The sequence below is a fragment of the Podarcis muralis genome, chromosome 4, assembly GCF_964188315.1.
Source record: "Podarcis muralis chromosome 4, rPodMur119.hap1.1, whole genome shotgun sequence".
Classification (NCBI taxonomy): domain Eukaryota; kingdom Metazoa; phylum Chordata; class Lepidosauria; order Squamata; family Lacertidae; genus Podarcis; species Podarcis muralis.
In genome coordinates this window covers 3,253,419-3,274,752 of record NC_135658.1, presented here as the reverse complement: position 1 = coordinate 3,274,752, position 21,334 = coordinate 3,253,419, and the positions used below count along the sequence as shown (strand labels likewise).

The window sequence follows — 21,334 nt, the reverse complement described above, 5'->3', positions numbered from 1 at the left end:
CCCATCGACCTGGTCATAGTCAGAAGGAGGTTGCTCCCAACAGGTACTGCAAGAAATCCTCCCTGTTTGGAGCCACGTTCCCCTGGATGTCCATTCTAGGCAACAGGTAAAGGTGGCACTTGACCTACTGATGACAACACAGGAAATAGCAGTGACGTGGCCAGTTGTGGGCTGTGAGGCATGTCGCCTCTTATGTGAGCCAGACTTCACTTGTCTATGCAGGTGTGTGATAATCTGACCCAGAGACACCTTGCTTTATGCACCCGGAAGCAGATTTCACTGACACTGTGTTTTCTCTCCCTTCTGTGATTTGTTCCCTTATCTCTGGATTGGGTTGGCTCCAGAGAAATGTTCAAAGACCCCTTTGAAAACCTTGGCCATGGCAGTACAGTAAAAGTGTGTTCCAAAGCATTGTGTGAGACACAGCCAAAGATTAATTGGTTTAATCTACCCAAAATACAAAGTTTGGCACATTTTTCACTTCTCAAGACATAAATCAGAACCTAAATACAAAACAGAAAAACTGCCTTGATGCACCTAAGTGAGAAGCATTGCGACTGCTACAGTTTGGTGTTGAATTGAAGGTATGCTTCACAGAATCATGGAATCGTAGAATTGCAGAGTTGGAATGGACCCCAGGGGTCATCTAGTCCAGCCCCCTGCAATGCAGGAATCACAGCTAGAGCATCCACGACAGACAACCCTCCAAACTCTGCTTCAAAACCTCCAAGGAACGAGAGTCCACCATCTGTCCACCAGGGAGTCTGTTCCACTGTTGAATGGCTCTTAGCATCAGAAAGTTCTTCCTAGTGTTTAGTCGGAGTCTTTCTTGTCATTTGGACCTGTGGGTTCTTGTCCTCGCCTGTGGAGCAACAGAAAACAAGCTTGCTCCATATTCCCAGTGAGAGCCCTTCAGGTGGAAGACAGTGCCAGCTTCACAGTGACACGTTCTGATCTCCCAATTTGCTTCAGCTCTTTTTGCAATTCGGTGGAGTTGTCAATCATTGTGCTGGTTTCCTTTGCAAAATCTGTGCAGGCAGCTCCACAGGGTACAAAACTGTCCAGGGAACCGCATCATGGCTAGTTTCACAACGGCTGAACTGAACTGAAACAGTTACTGCTTCACCTCTCCGCTCCATCTTCCAAAGCAACAGCTTCCAGATGGCTTTCCGGATCTGCTTGGATTTAATACTGTAAATGATAGGGTTCAAAGCGGGGGGCACGATCAGGTAGACGTAGGCGACCATGGCTTTTACAAGCGGGTCCACACCGTTGCCAAATCGATGGATGATGGATAGGCCAATCATGGGGATGAAAAAAATGAGGACCGCGCAGATGTGAGAGACACAGGTATTCAAAGCCTTCAGGCACTTCCCCTTGGGACCCACCTTGATGACAGTCCTGATGATCAGGAAATAAGACAGCACAATGAGGAGCGAATCTATGCCAGCTGTTGAAAGAATGATGATTAAACCATACAGAACATTGACGCTGATGTCAACGTCTTTGCAGGCCAGCTTCATGATGTCAGGATGCAAGCAAAAGGAGTGGGAGAGGCTGTTGTTGCTGCAGTACGTCAGCCTCCTGAGCAGAAAAGGGATCGGGAGCAGGGCGACGGCCGCCCTCACCAACATGGCCAGGCCTATCTTGAGAATGGTTGGCTTGGTCAAGATGGCTTTGTACCTCAGGGGGCGTGAGATGGCCACAAAGCGGTCAAAGGCCATGGCCAGCAGCACTGAGGATTCCAGCATGGAGACGACATGGATGAAATACATCTGGGTGAGGCAGGCATCAAAGCCAATCGCCCTGGCGTCGAACCAGAAGATGCCTAGCGTGGTCGGGAGGGTGCACAGCACCAGGCCCAGGTCCATGAGGGCCAACATGGAGAGGAAGTAATACATGGGCTCATGGAGACTGGTCGTTCTGCCAATGATGAACAGGATGATGCAGTTCCCCAAGAGGGCCACAAAGTAAAGCAAGCAGAAGGGGATGGAGATGAGTCTATGGTGGCTCCTGCCCATTCCAGGGATGCCCATCAGGAGGAGCACGGAAGGCTGGTAGAAGGAGGCGTTGGGAGCGTCTGGCTGGGGAGGTTCCATCCTGCCTTGGGCGCTGCGTCATGATCTGGAATGGAAAGGAAACCAGCCTCATATTACTGTGTGATCTCCAGGAATTGTAGAAGCATAGAATTATCAGAAAATTATTAGGAGTTAGTTTGGACATGGTATTTAACACCAGTCAGATTAAATCAAATAAACAATGAATATTTGGTGTTATGCTGGAGGGGATGCCAGGAAACCGGGACTTACATTCACATATGGTGGAGGTGCATATATGTATAATTTTTGGGGGCAAAGAGTGTTCAAGGAGATAACAGAAATCATGGGGTTAAAGCTAACTGTAAGTCCAGAGGTACCATTATTATCAATTTACGATGGGGTGGAAATTTACAAAATCAAAACAATTGAGACAATGGAAAGTGTGCAGTTGAAAATGCAACCCAGTAAACATGTTGGGATGATTGGAAGTCATAATGGAATCTGTTATGTATGAATCTATTTCCCCTCCTTTTTGTAATATGTATTGATTTTGGATTCTTTTGTCAATTTTGTTTTTGCAAAAATTAATAAAGCATTAAAAAAATTGTGATGGGGTGGAAGGTTCACAGGCTATGAAGGTCTTGCTCACAAATTTATTGACAGCTGCACGAGTTATTATAGCTAGGAAGTGGAAGGGGCAAAGTGACTATAAAATGGAAGAATGGTACAAAGAGGTGTGGGATATAGCTATTCATGATAAATTAACATGTTCTATTAATGTAAGATGGGGAATATGCAGAAGAAATGATTTTGAGGAGATATGGAGGGTGTTTGTAGAATTTGTACAGTTAAAACGGAAAAGGGTCAAACCATCGCAAGAGGCGTTGAAGTTTTGGGAAGCTGGACAGTTACAACGGAAGGCTCTCGGAGGTGGGGTGCACATTTTTACTCTTATTTATTTATTATTATTACTTTGGCAAAATAAAAAAATAAATCTGAAAAAACATTGAATTGTAGAGTTGGAAGGGACACCACGGGTCATCTAGTCCAACCCCCTTGCAAGGCTGGAATGCACCAAATCAAACACTGGCTAATGGGCCACACAGGAAGGACATAGGAGCTACTTTATACTGAATAAACCACTGGTCCATCTAACCCAGCATTGACTGGCAGCAAAGACTGCAAGATTTTAGAGTCTCTCCCAGACCTACCTAGAGGCACCAGAAATTTACCTTGGGAACTTCTGCAGGCAAGGCAGTTCCTCTGCCACTGAGCTATGGCCCTCCTTTGCCCCAATGAACAGGCCAAGAAGTCCTCTTTATGTGCAGAACGTTGCCGGCAGTTGCTTGGTTCCGGATTCATGTGATAATAAGCTTTTAGTACGGATTATGTCATGGGTGCCGCAGGAAGAAAGATAAGAGACAGGATATGAAGAGGAAGTTGCTGTTTTGTGGCGCACACTCCCCACTTTCCATAAATTGACATCTGCCTCCAGGGATTTATTGACATTGCTTTCTCTGACACAGGTTAATTGGAAATCTGGTTGCAAACACAAGAAAAGGGCAGCCATCACCGTGTTTGGCTTTCTGGTACTGTATATGGGAGGAACTGTTCCTGTGGGTTCCTAGAAGAGGTCAGCATGCGACAGCGGCCGCAATCCCAGGAATGGCCTTGACTGGCTGGCAAAACCAGGTGAGGGGAGCCGAATGGGTCTCATGCCCTCTGTGAGTTAGGGGCCTCCCCTGCCTGCAAAGACAGGCTCTGGGAGATGGACCGGACAAGACCATTCGTGGGTCCTGACACTCAAGAAGGTGGTTTCTGCACATAGAGGGAAGTGAGGGGCAGATGGGGCTTGACAACATGGGAAAAACTCAACAGGGAAAATGTTCCAAAAGGCTTGTAAACTCCAAAGTGGCAGTCAAAACAACACTAATTGGCTAATTGGCTTGTTTCGATGCTTTGCTTCTGTGACTATGGGACGCTTGAAGTTTCTGGCCCAACTGATATATGACCCTTTCTGTATACAGTGGTACCTTCGGTTACATACGCTTCAGGTTACAGACTCCACTAACCCAGAAATAGTGCTTCAGGTTAAGAACTTTGCTTCAGGATGAGAACAGAAATCGTGCTATGGCGGTGCGGCGGCAGCAGGAGCCCCATTAGCTAAAGTGGTGCTTCAGGTTCAGAACAGTTTCAGGTTAAGAACGTACCTCCGGAACGAATTAAGTTCTTAACCAGAGGTACCACTGTACAGTCGGACCGCAGAAGTCGAATGGAATCCATTCCGGAAGTCTGTTCGACTGCCAAAATGTTCAGAAACTAAGGCGCGGCTTCCGATTGGCTGCAGGAAGCTCCTGCAGCCAATTGGAAGTGTGGATGTCATGTTGGATGTTCAGGTTCCAAAGAACATTCACAAACTGGAAGAATCATTTCTGGGTTTGTGACATTCGGGAGCCAAAACGTTTGACTCGCAAGGTGTTCGGGATCCAAGATATGGCTGTATAATGCATTTTATTATTATTATTATTATTATTATTATTATTATTATTATTATTATTATTATTTTATTTTTTAGAATTTTTATTATTTTCACATAACAAATTATTTTAACAATTATATTTCCCCCCCATTTCCCACCCCCCACAACTACCCCTCCCTCCCCTACAACTTCCCTCAGCTCATCTCTCTGATTTATCAACACATATTCTTCTCTGCATATTGTAAAAATGTGAAGATTTCTGAACTATCCATCTATTATGTTAACAAATAAATTTGTGTTATGTTTATTCAAAACCTGCCAAGGAGTCCAATTCGTTTCGCTGTTTTAATCTTGATAATGCATAACATCAGTGGCAGTTTGGGGGCTTTAAAATTTCAGTGGCGCCCCCTGTGATGCCCAAATTTTGTACTTCCAAGCCTCTCATCTCAGCCCCCTGTGCGGGCAAATTGGTCTCACTCCCCTAAATCTGCCTCTGTATGACATGCTTGCCCGGGTGCGGCAGTCACGACGAATGCTTGCTGTTTACTTTACAGGCTTCCCTCTAATAAATCACTGGAACTGATCCCTGTGGCGTTTTGGGCTTCCTTCTCTGGGAACCCTGCATTTAACAAACTCGCACCGGCTTTCCTTTGGGCACTAATTATGGCAGCAGACGAGCTGCTCATTTGCATGGCTAACTTTAAATGCAAAGCGCACCCATGTTTCTGTTTCCATTCATCTAACAACACACGAGAGGCAGGCTGGAGCGGTGCTGGATTGTAAGTTGCCTTTGAAACAAAGCATTGATGACCACTGCCAGGGGATTTAGAATTGGGAATGGGGATGGGAAGTAAATGATAAAAGTGAAAAAGAAGGGGCAAATGAGAGAATGGAAGGGACCTCAAGGATCATCTAGTCCAACCCCCTGCAAGGCAGGAATCTCAGCTAAAGCATCCAGGACGGATGCCCATCCAAGGAAGCCCATTCCACTGTTGAACAGCTCATACTGTCAAAAAGTTTTCCCATATGTTTAGTCGGAATCTCCTTTCTTGTAACTTGAAGCCATGGGTTCGAGTCCTACCCTCCAGAGCAGGAGAAAACAAGCTTGTTCCCTCTTCCATGTGACAGACCTTAAGATATTTGGAGATGGCTCTCCTGTCTCCTCTCAGTCTCCTCTTTCCCAGGCTAAACATACCAAGCTCCTTCAACCGCTCCTCATCAGGCTTGGTTTTCAGACCCTGGATCAAGAGGAAGTCCTTCTTCATGAATTGCAGAGTTAAACTATGAATTTCCCTTCCACAGGAGGCTGTGATGTAGGTGGCTTTAAAAGAGGAGTTAGGATTCCTGCATTTCTTTCCTTGTGAGTAAGAAATACCTGGGGAGGGGGCAAGGGGTTACGTTTCCATTCCCCCCAGCACAGATATGCTGGCCCCATTATATTTGCAGCCCCCTCCTCTCTGTTTCTGTTAAAAAGAATAGCTGGATCACAGATCACCCAAAAGATCTGGTGTGCAGTTCGGTCTTGAGCATACAGGTCCCTTTACGGATTACTGGGGTTAAAGGGCAGGAAGCAGAGGGTCAGAGTGAACCCACAGCTCATACAATAGGGGAAAGTCAGTGGTGAGGGCTGCCAGGCAACAGTCCTCAGACCGGTGCCTTCCCGCATTTCACCTGGGGGGGGGGGGGAGTTAGCACTGCCCCAGCCCAAGACACTTTGTGCCCCACAGTCAAGTCCAGTGGGGCTCAGCATCTTCTACTACACTGCAAGTGATACTGGTGGGCTCAACTTGGACCTTGCTCTGCTCCATTCCTGCACCCCCACACACAAAGCACATTACCCCTGAAGGCACTTGGATCATCTGTGCCAGCCTTTGCCAACTGGGTGCCCTTCAACTCTCATCAGCACCCGAGCAGTGGACTTGTAATCTGGGGAACCGGGTTCGCTTCCCCGCTCCTCCACATGCAGCTGCTGGGTGACCTTGGGTCACACTTCTCTGAAGTCTCTCAGCCCCACTCACCTCACAGAGTGTTTGTTGTGGGAAAGGAAGGGAAAGGAGACTCTGAGCCGCTTTGAGACTCCTTAGGGTAGTGGCAAAGCGGGATATCAAATCCAAACTCTTCTTCTTCTTCATTGAAAGCTGATTTGTGCGTAGAAGGGACCCCACTGGGGAAGGGACACCCACAAGGGCCATCAAGTCCAACCCCCCTGCAAGGCAGTAATCACAGCTGAAGAGCCCCCTACAGAGGGCCACCCAAGCCCTGCTTAGAAACCTGCAAGGGAGGAGATGATACAAGGAAGGAATAGCGCTTGCTATCCTATCTACTTACTGAGCTTGCATGACCGTCGGGTTAGAGTCCATAGCCAGAGCCTCGTCCCACGTTAGAAAAAGCATTGAATCCTGCTTGCGATCCAGAAGGGTTGTTTTCCCAGGCTGGAGGTGGGTTGGGGGGCGATGCCTTTTATTTGGCATCCTGAAAAAGAGCCCAGCTGTTGCGGCTGCCCAACCAATCAGGGGCCGCCTCCACTTCAGTGCAAAGGCCCACGAGGATAGAGGATGCTCTGGGCAGTAAATCACATCTTTCCCCACTGATGACGCTGCTGCTGCTGCTGCTGTCTTGGCAAAGGCTGCTTTTCCTCTCTGGGTCTTCTGGGCAAGCTGTTTATCATCATCAGCACCCCCCCAATCTCCCAGCCAACAGCCCAGATTTATTACCAAATGAGCCAGCCGTGCTCTGGGAAGACAAACAACTTTATGGTGAGAATGGGCTCGGAGGACAAACACCAAGAGGACACTGGGGGATTAAAGGGAAGCTGGCCCTGCCACCCCCCCACCCCCACCCAAGGGCACCACAGCCCAAAGTTATTTAATTAAAAGCCACTTTTTTAAACACACACACACACAACCGTCATTTTCAACTGCAAAGTTATAAAGCAGCCAATTACTTGGGTTGTTAAGAGCTGAACAGATTTGCACCAATCAAAGTTCAATGTTGCATTGTGGGTCGCAAACAGTTACTAAGAGTTGTAAACAGCTACTAAGAATGAATTAATACACTGGTAGCTTGGTTCTCAGATGCCTTGTTACTCAAACAACTTAGAACTCAAACACTGTTCTGGGTTTTTTGAGAACTTTTTTGGGAACTTTTTTCGGAAGCTGTACTCCATTTTGAGTGTTACAATTACTATTTGAGTGCCACCCTGAGGTCTGTCTTTTTTTGCTATTTAACGTGGTACCTCAGGTTACAGACGCTTCAGGTTACATACGCTTCAGGTTACAGACTCTGCTAACCCAGAAATAGTGCTTCAGGTTAAGAACTTTGCTTCAGGATGAGAACAGAAATTGCGCAGCAGCGGCGCGGCAGCAGCTGGAGGCCCCATTAGGTAAAGTGGTGCTTCAGGTTAAGAACAGTTTCAGGTTAAGAACGGACCTCCGGAACAAATTAAGTACTTAACCCGAGGTACCACTGTATTTTGCGTTTTTGTGGCTCTTTTTTGGTTTGTTTTTGTGACTGTGTGGAACCCAGTTCAGCTACTGATTGATTGCTTGTGTGACTGCAGTGCATTGTTTATTGCTTTCATTTTCTGGATCAAGGGTCTCGTTAGAGATAGTAAAATCCATGTTAAATTGCTATTTTAGGGGTTGTTTTTAAAAGTCTGGAATGGATTAATCCATTTTGCATTACAGTGGACCCTCCGGATACAAACTTAATTCGTTCCAAGGGTCCGTTCACACCCCGAAAATTACGTAAACAGAGGCAGTGTGATTGAGTGGCCGTAACCCAAAGATTACGTATCCAGAGGGATACGTATCCAGAGGTACAACTGTACGTTCTATGGGAAAGCGCACCTTGGTTTCGGAATGCTTTGGTCTGGAACCGACTTCCGGAACGGATTAAGTTTGAGAGCCAAGGTCCCACTGTACAGGACAGGACAGCCCTGTCCTGCCAAGCTCATTGCCACTCGCCCAACCCCCAGCATTTGCTGCCTGAGGTGGTCGCTTTGTTGTTGTTGTTTAGTCATTTAGTTGTGCCCGACTCTTTGTGGCCCCATGGACCAGAGCACGCCAGGCACTCCTGTCTTCCACTGCCTCCCACAGTTTGGTCAAACTCATGCTGGTAGCTTCGAGAACACTGTCCCACCATCTCATCCTCTGTTGTCCCCTTCTGCTTGTGCCTTCCATCTTTCCCAACATCAGGGTCTTGTCCAAGGAGTCTTCTCTTCTCATGAGGTGGCCAAAGTCTTGGAGCCTCAGCTTCAGGATCTGTCCTTTCAGTGAGCACTCAGGGCTGATTTCCTTCAGAATGGAGAGGTTTGATCTTCTTGCAGTCCATGGGACTCTCAAGAGTCTCCTCCAGCACCATAATTCAAAAGCATCAATTCTTCTGCGATCAGCCTTCTTGATGGTCCAGCTTTCCCTTCCATACATCACTGCCGGGAAACCAGAGCTTAAACTATACGGACCTTTGTTGGCAAGGTGATGTCTCTGCTTTTTAAGATGCTGTCTCTGCCTAATAATGATATGACCAGCCCTGTGGGATACCAAGGATTCGGTGCTCCTTACGATACAATACGATAATCTTTATTGTCATTGTCCCACACAGAACAACGAAATTGAAAATCTACATCAGACATTCAAAAACCCACAGGCCTGCTATCCCAGCTGTCCCAGCCTGGTTAGCCCCCTTAATACTCTGATACCCCATTTTTAAAATACAATATACTGTACTCCCACAGAGACTACCTTACACTGCGTTTAAAACCAAAATATCCTTTGGATAGAAACTGTTTCTCAGGCGGCTAGTCCTAGTCTTTATAACCCTGTACCTTTCTTCCAGAAGGCAGAAGTGGAAAGAGATCATTTCTGGGGTGCGCACTATCCTGCGCTATCTCTGCAGCTTTCTTATGACACCTGGAAGCATAGATTTGATCCAAGGTGGGAAGAGTGCACCCAATTATTCTCTCCGCAGTATTTGCAACCCTGGACAGCATTGTTTTTCCCCTGACCGTGCAGCTCCCAAACCACACACAGAGACCATAAGTTAATACACTCTCCACAGTACAATGGTAAAATGCCATCAACAGGTCCTTTGAGAGATTGCTTTTCCGGAGGAGTCTCAGAAAATATAACCTCTGCTGTGCTCTCTTTATCAGGTTGCAGATATACTAGAACAACAAGAACAACTGCTATCAGCAGTTCGAACAACTGCCGGTGGCTTCAGGGTGTGTAATGACAGGCTGTGCACAAAAGGGCTCCCTTTTCTGTTCATGCACATTGATTTATATGGATGAGCACAAGATGCATCTTCCCACCAGCTTTTCTAGCCCAGGGAAGGGGACTGGATCATGATTCATAAAAGAGAGCCAATTAGAGTGTTGAACCTGGAATTCAGAGTTCGCATTCCCACTGAACCGTAAAGATCACCACCTTGAGCTCCCTTGAGAAAAGTTTCCATGTAAACCTAAGAAACAAACAAAACATCAATAGTGACAACTCCAGATATCTGGGGTTTTAATGGGCTAAGCAGCCTTTCTCAACCTGTGGGTCCCCAGATGTTGTTGAACTACAACTCCCATCAGCCCTAGCTAGCAAGGCCAGAGCTCAGGGATGATGGGAGTTGTAGTCCAACAACATCTGGGGACCCACAGGTTGAGAGCCGCTGGGAGGATTTTAAAGGCTTTGCTGCTTTTCAACAGTATTATGTTGGTTTGATTAGGTACGCTCTGAAGGGTAGTTTTATGGTTTCATTTTTTGGAATCGTTTGATGATTTCCTAAGAGGTTAGAGTGCTGGTTTTTAAAATTATTTCAGTACCATACAGAAGCTGCCGAGAGGGAGGTTGCCCTAAAAGATGGCTGGTAAATATTTCAAATAAAACAAACAAACTCACACAAATAACATTTTTGGTAAGGCATCCTGGAAATGAGAACACAGGAAGAAAATAAGCACAGGGGTGGGACTCAGGCCAGAGAATAGGGACAGCTGAGGGAGGACAGTATGGCTTGGTGTAGACACATCACAACCCATGAAGCAGCCCCCAGGAGACAGCGATGTATTGATTTTAGCTCATATACTGTAGTTCTAACTATATCAATCTCTCAATCTCAGATCCATGGCCAAAAGATCAAAATGGGGCCCACAGCTGCTGAGCCTGTCACCTTCATACCCTCTAACTGTGGCTCTGCCCCACTGGGCGCAGAAAAGGTTGCCCAACAGAAACTGCATCTTGGGGGGCAACAAACCCAACCGCCCCCCAGCCCTCTCCACCTCAGCTCTCCTCTCCTCATTCCCTCCCACCTGCCACCAACTCATCAGCCTCCAGCTTATGACTGACAGGCTGCACCAAGCCAAGCAGAACCTCCGCTTCCCCCCCAGTAGAAACTGCCCTGCGATGTCAGTGACCGGTCGCCAATTCTGAAGGCTGTGACCCCTGGCACCAATCACGTCTCAGGCCAGGCTGCCCAACCTTGATGCTGGCGGGTGTCAGGGAGCAGTGGGAGCGAATAAATCCCACCTCCAGAGACAGCCTATTGGATAGCCCTCGCCCAATGCCCAGATTGATTACCCAATCCTGTTGTGGGGATAACTGTCTATTTGTCCTGTCATTGGTTTAACGAGCTTTGTCTGGATGTTACTTCGTGTGCGCACAAACACACGAATGGGAGTTGGGGTAGCTTGCCACCACTGGCTACCCTCTGTTACACGTGGCAAGGGAAGTCCAGTGGGTTGGCATGACGGGTTAAGGCGAATGTGTGGCCGCCCTTAGCAATGGCCACAGCGGATGCTCCTTTGGAACTTAGCAAAGGCCACATGTTGGACCACTCTAACTTGGGACTTCCCATGGCACTGTAACAAGCTGTGGTTGCTAGACAGTTTTGGGGATGATCCCAGCATTTTCAGGACAGTTGGAGGGTATGCTCTCCTCCTGTGATTTCCAGTGACGATATTCATCAGTGACCCCTCTTCGCCATGAATTTCTCCAATACTCTTTTAAAGCCATCCAGTTTGGTGGCCATCCCTGCCCCCATAGTTTCCATGAAGAAAGGCTTTCTTTTATGTGTCCTGAAACTCCCAACATTCAGCTTCACCGGAGCTCCATGAATCCTAGCGGGATGTGAGAAAAACTCCCCTCCATGCAATTTCTCCATGCCTTGTGTAATTTTATAAACCTCTATCATGCCACCTCTTTCTTGTTTCAAACTAAAAAGTCCCAAACACTGCGTCCTTCCTTCTTTCACTCCAGCCCCTTGATCATTTGGGGCCCTTTGCTGAACCTTTTCCAGCTCTACAATACCTTTTCAGAGGCGAGGCAACCAGAACGGTACAAAGTGTTCCGTATGTGGTTGCACCATAGATTTGCATAACGGCATTATGATATTGGCTCACTGGAAGGACAGATCGTGAAGCTGAGGCTCCAGTACTTTGGCCACCTCATGAGAAGAGAAGACTCCCTGGAGAAGACACTGATGCTGGGAAAGATGGAGGGCACAAGGAGAAGGGGGCGACAGAGGACGAGATGGTTGGACAGTGTTTTCGAGGTTACCAGCATGAGATTGACCAAACTGCGGGAGGTAGTGGAGGACAGAGGTGCCTGGCGTGCTCTGGTCCATGGGGTCACGAAGAGTCGGACACGACTAAATGACTAAACAACAACAACAACAACATTATGATATTGGCAGTTTTCTTCTCAGTTCCTTTCCTAATGAAGCCTCATTTCCCAAATTTGCTTCTGCTCTGTGGGTCCTCCGTGAGTGAGAACTGCAATGTGTGTTCTCCCTCAAATCCCTTTTCTGTGCAACTTTGCCTTGCTTGTAGAGGTGTAGCAAGGTCAGGTGGTACCCGGTGTGGAAGATTTCTTGTCACCCCCCCCCCCACATTGATTTTTTTTTTTTTGCCTGCAAAAATGGTTTTACGTTATTTCATATTTCCTTACAAAGGAATAATAATAAGTAATAATAATAAACTTTTATTTATATCCCGCCCTCCCCGGTCGAAGTTGGGCCCAGGGCGGCTAACATCAGATACATAACATTGATATAAAATCAAACAATAATTAAATTACCTCCTAAAAACATGTCAAAATCAAATTAAAGTCTAATTAAATGGCTTTCCTCAGGATTAGGGTTGGGAACAGTAAGTGCTCCACTGAATTGAAATTTTAGCCTTCGCGACATAGGAAAACGGCCAAGTAAACAGCTATTTTTGTGGAGGAGGGTCAACATATTAACTGATATGCATGAAATTTCATATATAGCTATATAATCCCTAGTGTAGTAAGATTAGACCTTTGGAGCAGGCATTTTTCAAAAAAAAGTTTTTAATGAACCGCCCTAAGGTAAAGGGACCCCTGACCATTACGTCCAGTCGTGACCAACTCTGGGGTTGCGGTGCTCATCTCGCTTTATTGACCGAGGGAGCCAGCGTACAGCTTCCGGGTCATGTGGCCAGCATGACTAAGCCGCTTCTGGCGAACCAGAGCAGCGCACGGAAATGCCGTTTAACTTCCCGCCGGAGCAGTACCTATTTATCTACTTGTACTTTGACATGCTTCTGAACTGCTAGGTTGGCAGGAGCTGGGACTGAGCAACGGGAGCTCACCCCGTCACGGGGATTCGAACTGCCGACCTTCTGATTGGCAAGTCCTAGGCTCTGTGGTTTAGACCACAGCGCCACCCGCGTCCCTATGAACCACCCTAGTAGGGCAGTAATTGTTCCTTGATAATTTGTCACCCCCCTCCATGATGGAACCTGGGTCAACCTGCCCCCGCCCCCCCTTCCTACGCCCCTGCTTGCTTGCCTTTACTGACTCTACCTGGCCAGGACGTCAGGAAGTTTACATTCTGTTCTGCTTCCCTTTGAAAAATTCCTCTCCCAAACCCTATTTCTCATCTCTCTTTTTGGCAGCGCAGAATGCAAGCAGCTCCACTTGGCAATTAAACACACTTCCTGAAGATGTTTAGAACACGTTGCTGACAGCCTGTTTATTTTATTTTCTAAAAAGGACAACCAACGTGCTTGGAAGTGACCCATGTCAGATCATGAGGGTCTGCTGGCTGGAACCAATGGAGAAGGTTGCCTGTGTTAAAAGAAAGGGGTCTCAAGGCTGCCTGTATTTGCAGAGGCGCTTCGAAGGAAACCTGTTGTTACAACCCAGCACAATCTCCAAACGGCGAGATAATTCTGGCATTCCAGGTTTCAGTTTCCTTGGAATGAAGGTCAGCAGAGACTGTGGTGTCTTTGGGATTTATGGTTTTATTTGCATATATCTATATAACCTGAAAAGGGACGCGGGTGGCGCTGTGGGTAAAACCTCAGCGCCTAGGACTTGCCGATCGCATGGTCGGTGGTTCGAATCCCCGCGGCGGGGTGCGCTCCCGTCGTTCGGTCCCAGCGCCTGCCAACCTAGCAGTTCGAAAGCACCCCCGGGTGCAAGTAGATAAATAGGGACCGCTTACTGGCGGGGAAGTAAACGGCGTTTCCGTGTGCGGCTCTGGCTCACCAGATGCAGCTTTGTCACGCTGGCCACGTGACCCGGAAGTGTCTGCGGACAGTGCTGGCCCCCGGCCTCTAGAGTGAGATGAGCGCACAACCCTAGAGTCTGTCAAGACTGGCCCGTACGGGCAGGGGTACCTTTACCTATATAACCTGAGTCTAAGGTGGAGGGGCTCACAGCATCAACACCCCAACAGGTCTTGCTTCTCCATTGGTCACAGCTTTGGCTCCAGCATGGAGCAAGCAGGTCTCTGTGTCTCCAGCTTCCAGCCTGCTTCCAGCTTCTTCACACACAATTCCTGCAGCTCTTGTCCTCCCTAGCAGTTAGGTGAGGGCACGGAGGAAAGGTCCATTCATTAGCCAGAACGGCACCATCACTTATTTGTAGCTCTTGCAAGCTAGTTCATTCTTTGGGGATGCTGGTGAGGACACTGAAGTGACCAACTAAGGTCATTCTCTTCCAAGGAAACTCGTCTGACCAGTTCAGCAAACTCTAAACCAGAGGGCCAGTGTGGTGTAGTGGTTAAGAGCGGTAGTCTCGTAATCTGGGGAACCGGGTTCGCTTCCCTGCTCCTCCACATGCAGCTGCTGGGTGACCTTGGGCCAGTCACACTTCTCTGAAGTCTCTCAGCCACACTCACCTCACAGAGTGTTTGTTGTGGGGGAGGAAGGGAAAGGAGATTGTTAGTGATAAAGCGGGATATCAAATCCAAACGCTTCTTCTTCTGTTAGTTTCCTCCCTGATTACTGGACCGCAAGAACTGGGAGGACTCAGGGCATCATCCAGACTGACCCCCACCGACCCACCACACTATTTTAGCTGGACCTTGGATGGGAGGGTGGGCCGATAGAAAAGAGGAGAGGGCCTTTTTGTAGGGACCAACACTGTGGCAACCTGTGCTTTTTAGAGCTCCAGGAATTATTACGCTGACAGTCCTTGAGCTCCAATCCACATCCTTGGCTGGCCCTAGGAAAAAGCAGGGAGGTTCATAGAATCATAGAATAGTAGATTGGAAGCCCAACCCCCTGCAATGCAGCAATCACAACTAAAGCATCCCTGACAGTTGGCGGCCTGACCACGGCTGAAAAGCCTCCAAGGGAGGAGAGTCTACCACCTTCTGAGAGAGTTGTTCCGCTGTCAAACAGCTCTTACTCTCAGAAAGTTCTTCCTAAGGCTTAGTCCAAATCTTCTTTCTGGCCATTTGAATCTGTGTCCTCTCCTCTGGAGCAGCAGAAAACAGGCCTGCTTCACCTTCCATCTGACATCCCTTCAGATATTTCAATAGTCCTGTCTCTCGTTTCTTACCAGGATTGTCCTTCACTGGTGGAATCTACACAAATAACAAAGTTCTGAAAATGCTTTTTTTAAAAAAGAGTTTTTAAAAAATACATTGAATTTTCCATAAGGCTCACCATCGCCATCTAGTGTCACATTGTATGTTGCACTTTGTTGTTGTTTAGTCGAGTCCGACTCTTCGTGACCCCATGGACCAGAGCATGCCAGGCACTCCTGTCTTCATATTGCACTTAAAACATTCTATTTGCAGCTGTAGATCTGAGTCTCTTGTGTGACTTGCTGGTTGAGTTCAGCATTCCTCCCCCAGGAAATGTAGGAAACAGGGTGTGTGTGTCTGTGAGGTGTAATCTGGATTGCGCTGGCCTTTTCTTAAGGCTGGTGTCTCCAAAGGGGTCGCCCCTGGCAGAGGAGAGACAGCAGAGAGCCACATCGCTTGACACCAGCGAATTTATTTCCAGGACAATTCCTTCATGGAAATCACGTGAGGACACCCACCTAGAGCCAACATTTGAGAAATCTGTAAATAAATATCTAAATAAACTACTGGGGATTAACTGGGTCATGCAAACTGGAAGAACACTCCCCACTCCACCCGGAGCTTCCTGGACATGTGCATGCATGAGAGCTGTGCCATTCGGCTGGCCAGAGCCCCCTTCTCCTTTTGTACCAAGTTAGAACCCCCCCCCCAGCTCTTCCACTGCATGGCCAGTTCCCCAGTTCCCCAGCCCCACCTGGTCCCCTCAATCTTCCACACCACTTGCCCTGCCCTGGAGGAAGCAGCAGCTCTGATCTGGAGAAAAATGGGGGTGGAAGGAGGGAGGGAGCATTCAGCAGACTTATTTTTGACTCTGGGAACAAAAATTGCTTTCTGGAAGGGGGGGGCGGCGGCGGACGACGGACCCAACACAGTGGGATAAACAGACCACATCCTTTCTTTGAGATGTTTCCATCTGGGGAGAAATGTAACTCGGAAGGAAAACAGCCTGGCTTGAGGGCATGCAAGATAATGTGCTTTGAAGGAAAAGAGGGGTAATTTGGAGTGTCTTTGCTTAACCCATAGATTTGAATCTCATGGTTTGCTTCTTGTTTTCCGGCTTCTGTGCGTCTTATTAGATCTGTGGCATAGATCTCTCAGGAGAGAGTCAAGAAATCAAGGTGTGGACTTCTATTTCATATTACTGTTATTTTGCAAGCTGACTGAAGTTTCCAGGCCTCTCCGTGTTCAGTGCAGTGCTGGTCCAAACGGGAGCTTACTGGGGTCAGTGTCAAAACCCTACAAAATTGGGAGAGGCAATTTAACAGGTCTGCTTTGTTATGTAAGTTTGGGCCGTGATGCTTCGCTAGAACCTAAAAAGCTGGAGATGTATTTCTGGAAAGTGAGCTGAGGGGGTCCCATCCCTCCTGTGGCTGGAGGTGAAATCCACAAGGTCTGTGCGTGAGAGAGGGAGGACAATAGCCAGTCAGTTTGAGATATGACCCTGGGGAAAAGAGAGGAGCCTTATTTGTCCTCAGCTAGAATCCAAGTGATGCCTTCCAGGACCCTACCCCACCGCCAAAAACCTAATGGGGTAGCAGGATCTGCTGGAAGGTGAATGCTCTAAATTATACTCAACTTGAATACAGTAAAGGGACCCCTGACCATTAGGTCCAGTAGCGGACAACTCTGGGGTTGTGGCATTCATCTCGCTTCATTGGCCAAGGGAGCCAGCGTACAGCTTCCAGGTCATGTGGCCAGCATGACTAAGCCGCTTCTGGCGAACCAGAACAGCGCACGGAGACGCCATTTACCTTCCTGCCGGAGTGATACCTATTTATCTACTTGCACTTTGACGTGTTTTCGAACTGCTAGGTTGGCAGGAGCAGGGACCGAGCAACGGGAGCTCACCCCGTCACGGGGATTCGAACCACCGACCTTCTGATCGGCAAGCCCTAGGCTCTGTGGTTTAACCCACAGCGCCACCCGCGTCCCTTGTATACAGTATGTGTATTCAATGAACTTAATATCACAGAAAAGGCTGCAGCCTTCAGTGACCTTCCTTCCAAGGAAACTTAAAACAAGGTATACACACCCCACAAAATTACAATTACAGGGAAGGAGATTCTGACTCAATGTTAGGAAGAGTTTTCTGAGGGTAAGAGCTGTTTGACGGTGGAACAATCTCCCTTGGGAGGTTGTGGAGGTTGGGTGGCCATCTGCCATGGATACTGTCAGCGGCTGCCTCAGGTCCCAGCTCACAAAGGACCAACGCCAGTTGCTCTTTATAAACAAAAGTCTTTATTGTGGTTCATTGTTGGTTTGACATCAGTGGCGCGCAGCGCTACGTCTGAGTCCTTAGACCGACGAAGTCCCGTCTGAATCCGCCCCTCCTTTACACCAGTTCAATACCCGAGCTTTGCTCCACCTCTTCCTTTCCTCCCTCTGCTCCTTTCTCCTCCGGGTCCTCCTGCCCTCTGGGGTTCCAACCCTCCTGGACTCTTCGGAGGCGGATTCTTCTGACTCCTCCCCCTGTCTCCGGCGGGCTTTGGGACCTGGCTCCCAATCCGGATTTTCTGCTGTCCCTCGCGCCTCTACATTTGAACTTGGCGCGCCCGCCCAGCCGCCCACTTTCCTCCTAACGGCTACACTGCTCCCTTCACTGCTTTCTCCTTCCGGGAGGCTGGACGGCCCTGCTCTCTCCTCCGCCCCTCCACTCTCTGACGGAGGCGTGGTCAGTCCTGCCTCACTCCCTCCTCCTGCAGGAGGAGGCTTTTGTTCTAATCTGTGGGATTCTCCCCCCCCCCCCGCGCTCTGGTGGGGAAGCTACCCCTGATTTCCAGCTGCCGCTTGGCGACTCCCCACTGGCCCCCCTTGCCCTGACCCTGGGGGCCTCCTTCTGGGAATCTTCTGATTCGCTGGAGAGACTCAGGGAATCTCCCTGGTCACTGTCACACCCTCCTGCGCTCCCCTCCGATTGTTCCCCTTCGCTCTCCATCTCCTCCTTCTCCTGTGGCTCAGTCCCTGAGCCCCTGACAGATACTTTAGCTGAGATTCCTGCATTGCAGGGAGCTGGACTAGATGACCCTCAGGGGTCCCCTCCACCTCTACACTTCTATGGCTGTCTAAGCCCCACCATTACTGGCTCCTGGTTTTCAGCAGAAACGGATTTACTGACGTCTCTTGACATGAGACTCTCAGAATAGCCTCACACAGAGAGAAACAGACAGACAAAGCTCAGCTGCTGCTCTTTTTTGTTGATTTTACAATGTCTTTTTTTAAAAAAAAACACAGTCCCTGTTTTGGAAAGGAATTAATACTTGGGACAGCACTGGATTATATATGTTTATTGGTTTCCTTTTGGAGGATGAGAGTCCAGACCAGTAAGCTGAGTTTATTAACTGTTGCAACAGGGTCGCCACTCACCACACGCAGGAGGCAACAGTTAATAAGGATCAGGCTCACTAGCTGCCTTGCTTCTCAATGTACTCAGGTTGGCCTCTCTTATTTTCTCCTTCTGATAGGGACTTAAGAGCTTAAGGACTCTATATGGGCTCTTGGATACCCCAGAAGGGAAAAGGAGCAGTATTTTCCTTATAACAGTTTCCATCGCAATGCTAATAAAAGAGTCTGGTGGCACCTTATATACCAACACATTTTTTTGTGCCAGAAGCCTTTTGTGGGCTGCACTTTATGGGGAACGGCTGCAGCTGGGTGGTGGAACATCTGCCGTCCATGCAGAAGGTCTCAGGTTCCACCTGAATCACAGAATCTTAGAGTTGGAAGGCACCCTGAAGGTCATCTAGCCCAACCCCCTGCAATGCATGCCTGGGAGAGCCAGCGTGGTGTAGTGGTTAAGAGTGGTAGACTCGTAATCTGGTGAACTGGGTTCACTTCCCTGCTCCTCCTGCAGGGTGACCTTGGGCCAGTCACACTTCTCTGAAGTCTCGCAGCCCCACTCGCCTCACAGAGTGTTTGTTGTGGGGGAGGAAGGGAAAGGAGATTGTGAGCCGCTTTGAGACTCCTTTGGGTAGTGATAAAGCGGGATATCAAATCCAAACGCTTCTTCTCTTCTTCTTCTTCCTACCTGACACCTTGATGAGCCACAGCCAGTTAATCTAGACCAGGGGTAGTCAACCTTCTTATACCTACCGCCCACTAATGCATTTTTTTCTCGATGGTAAAATTTCCTTACCACCCACCAGTGCTGCAGTAACATGTGGTGTAGAACCCCCTACCACCTGCCTGGAATCCTGAAATGCCCACTAGTGGGCAGTAGGGACCAGGTTGACTACCCCAGGTCTAGACAGTACTGAGACAAAAGAACCTATGGCCTGAGTTGGTGGAAGGCAGTTTTCCACACTCTCTTTTATTCGCTTCACCAGCTGCAGAAAGCGCCAAGTGTGGTGTGTTCTATTAAAACTTATTACAGTCATACCTCATGTTACGTCTGCTCCATGTTACGTTCTTTCAGGATATGTCCCGCGGCTACCCAGAATTACCGGAAAGGGTTACTTCCGGGTTTCGCCGCTCGCGCATGTGCAGACACACAAAATGACGTCACACGCATGCACAGAAGCAGCGAGTCACAACCTGTGCGTGCGCAGATGCGCCACTGTGGGCTGTGCTCTTTTCATGTTGCGAGCGAACCTTCGGAACGGATCCCATTCGCAATCAGAGGTACCACTGTAATGCTGATTATGAACATCATTGGGTCACCCACTTCACAGTGGGTGCATGAGTCATGAAATCTGGAGGTTGTCTGCATTTCCGTTCTCATTTCGTTTCTGGAATCACGAATTTGATAAAATTCAGCTCTGAAGGCAAACTGAACTGATTCCTGTCACATCCCTATGCACATATCCAAATAATGTCTTCTTGGAACTAAGTCCTGCTGATTTCAATAAACCACAACCCTTTCCTATTCATAGAATTATGGGAAGGACCCCAGGGGTAATCTAGTCCAACGCTCTGATATGCAGAAATCACAACTAGAGAAGCCCTGGCAGATGGCCAGCCAACCTTCGCTTATAAACCTCCAGTTTCCTGTCTTGGATGCTTTAGCAGAGATTCCAGCATTGCTGGGGTTGGACTAGATGACCCTCGGGGTCCCCTCCACCTCTACAGATCTATGGCTTCCTGTTGGGGGGGGGAAGCCTCCAGTGAAGGGGAGTCCACCAGATTCCAAGGAAGTCTGTTCCACTGCCATACAGCTCCCATCCTCAGAAAGTTCTTCCTAATATTTAGTCGGAATTTCCTTTCTTGTCATTTGAACCCATTGGTTCAGGTTACAAGAAAGCACACATTTTCAGACTGCAGCCTCAGCCAGCCGCCTTTGGCTGCAAACCTGTGTGCATTTACACAGAGGAGGAAGTTTCACAGAATGCAACTGGTTGAGCTGGAAGAAAGCCAGAGGGTCATTCAGGGACCACAGCAAATGTAATTTACTGAACGCTTTTTATGCTCATCATCGGAAACTGATGGAATTCGGAAACACTCTGTTCATGACCCCGTTTCCCCTGCTCTTCTTCCAGTTCAGTTTGACCAGAGACCTCCCTGGGCCACGGATCCTTCCTCCTCAGCGCCTGAGTTATCTGTTTGTCAACAACATGGTGCAACCTGACGTGATCATCAGCAACAGAGAACTGGGGCAGAGGCATACTGAAGCCCTTGTCTGCCTGCGTGCTCTTGGAAGGGGCTGCAGTAGAATAATAATAATAATAACAACAACAACAACAACAATAATAATATTTTATTTATACCCCGCCCTCCCCAGCCAAGACCGGGCTCAGGGCGGCTAACACCAAATATAAAAACAATTGATTGAAATACTGCTGAAAAAACAAGATTAAAATACAACATTGAAACATTAAAACACAGCCTCAATTCAGTGGAAACTCAATCAAAAACTTTTTGGGGGATAAAAACGTCAAGTCTTCACCAAGGCGAAGAAGAAGAAGAGGAGGAGGAGGAGGAGGAGGAGGAGGAGGAGGAGGAGGAGTTTGGATTTAATATCCCACTTTTTCACTACCCTAAGGAGTCTCTTTTCAAGTAG

The 21,334-nt window shown here is 48.2% G+C and overlaps 2 protein-coding genes across 6 annotated transcripts in view; one reads left to right on the top strand and one right to left on the bottom strand.

Moving 5' to 3' along the window:
* The window catches only part of LOC114595218 (zinc finger protein 75D-like), a 437,997-nt gene that overhangs the window by 151,998 nt on the left and 264,665 nt on the right, over window positions 1-21,334 (top strand). The window lies entirely within an intron of this gene.
* Window positions 428-7,179, bottom strand: LOC144327599 (olfactory receptor 51G2-like). The gene is made up of 2 exons (XM_077927960.1): window positions 6,847-7,179; window positions 428-2,124 (listed from the first exon to the last, which is right to left on the bottom strand). Exon 2 carries the CDS (start codon window positions 2,097-2,099, stop codon window positions 1,002-1,004), a length of 1,098 nt encoding a protein of 365 aa, XP_077784086.1. The 5' UTR covers window positions 2,100-2,124; window positions 6,847-7,179; the 3' UTR covers window positions 428-1,001.

Excerpts from the sequence above, each read along its gene's own strand:
- LOC144327599 (XM_077927960.1), bottom strand. The coding sequence starts at position 2,099 with ATGGAACCTCCCCAGCCAGACGCTCCCAACGCCTCCTTCTACCAGCCT.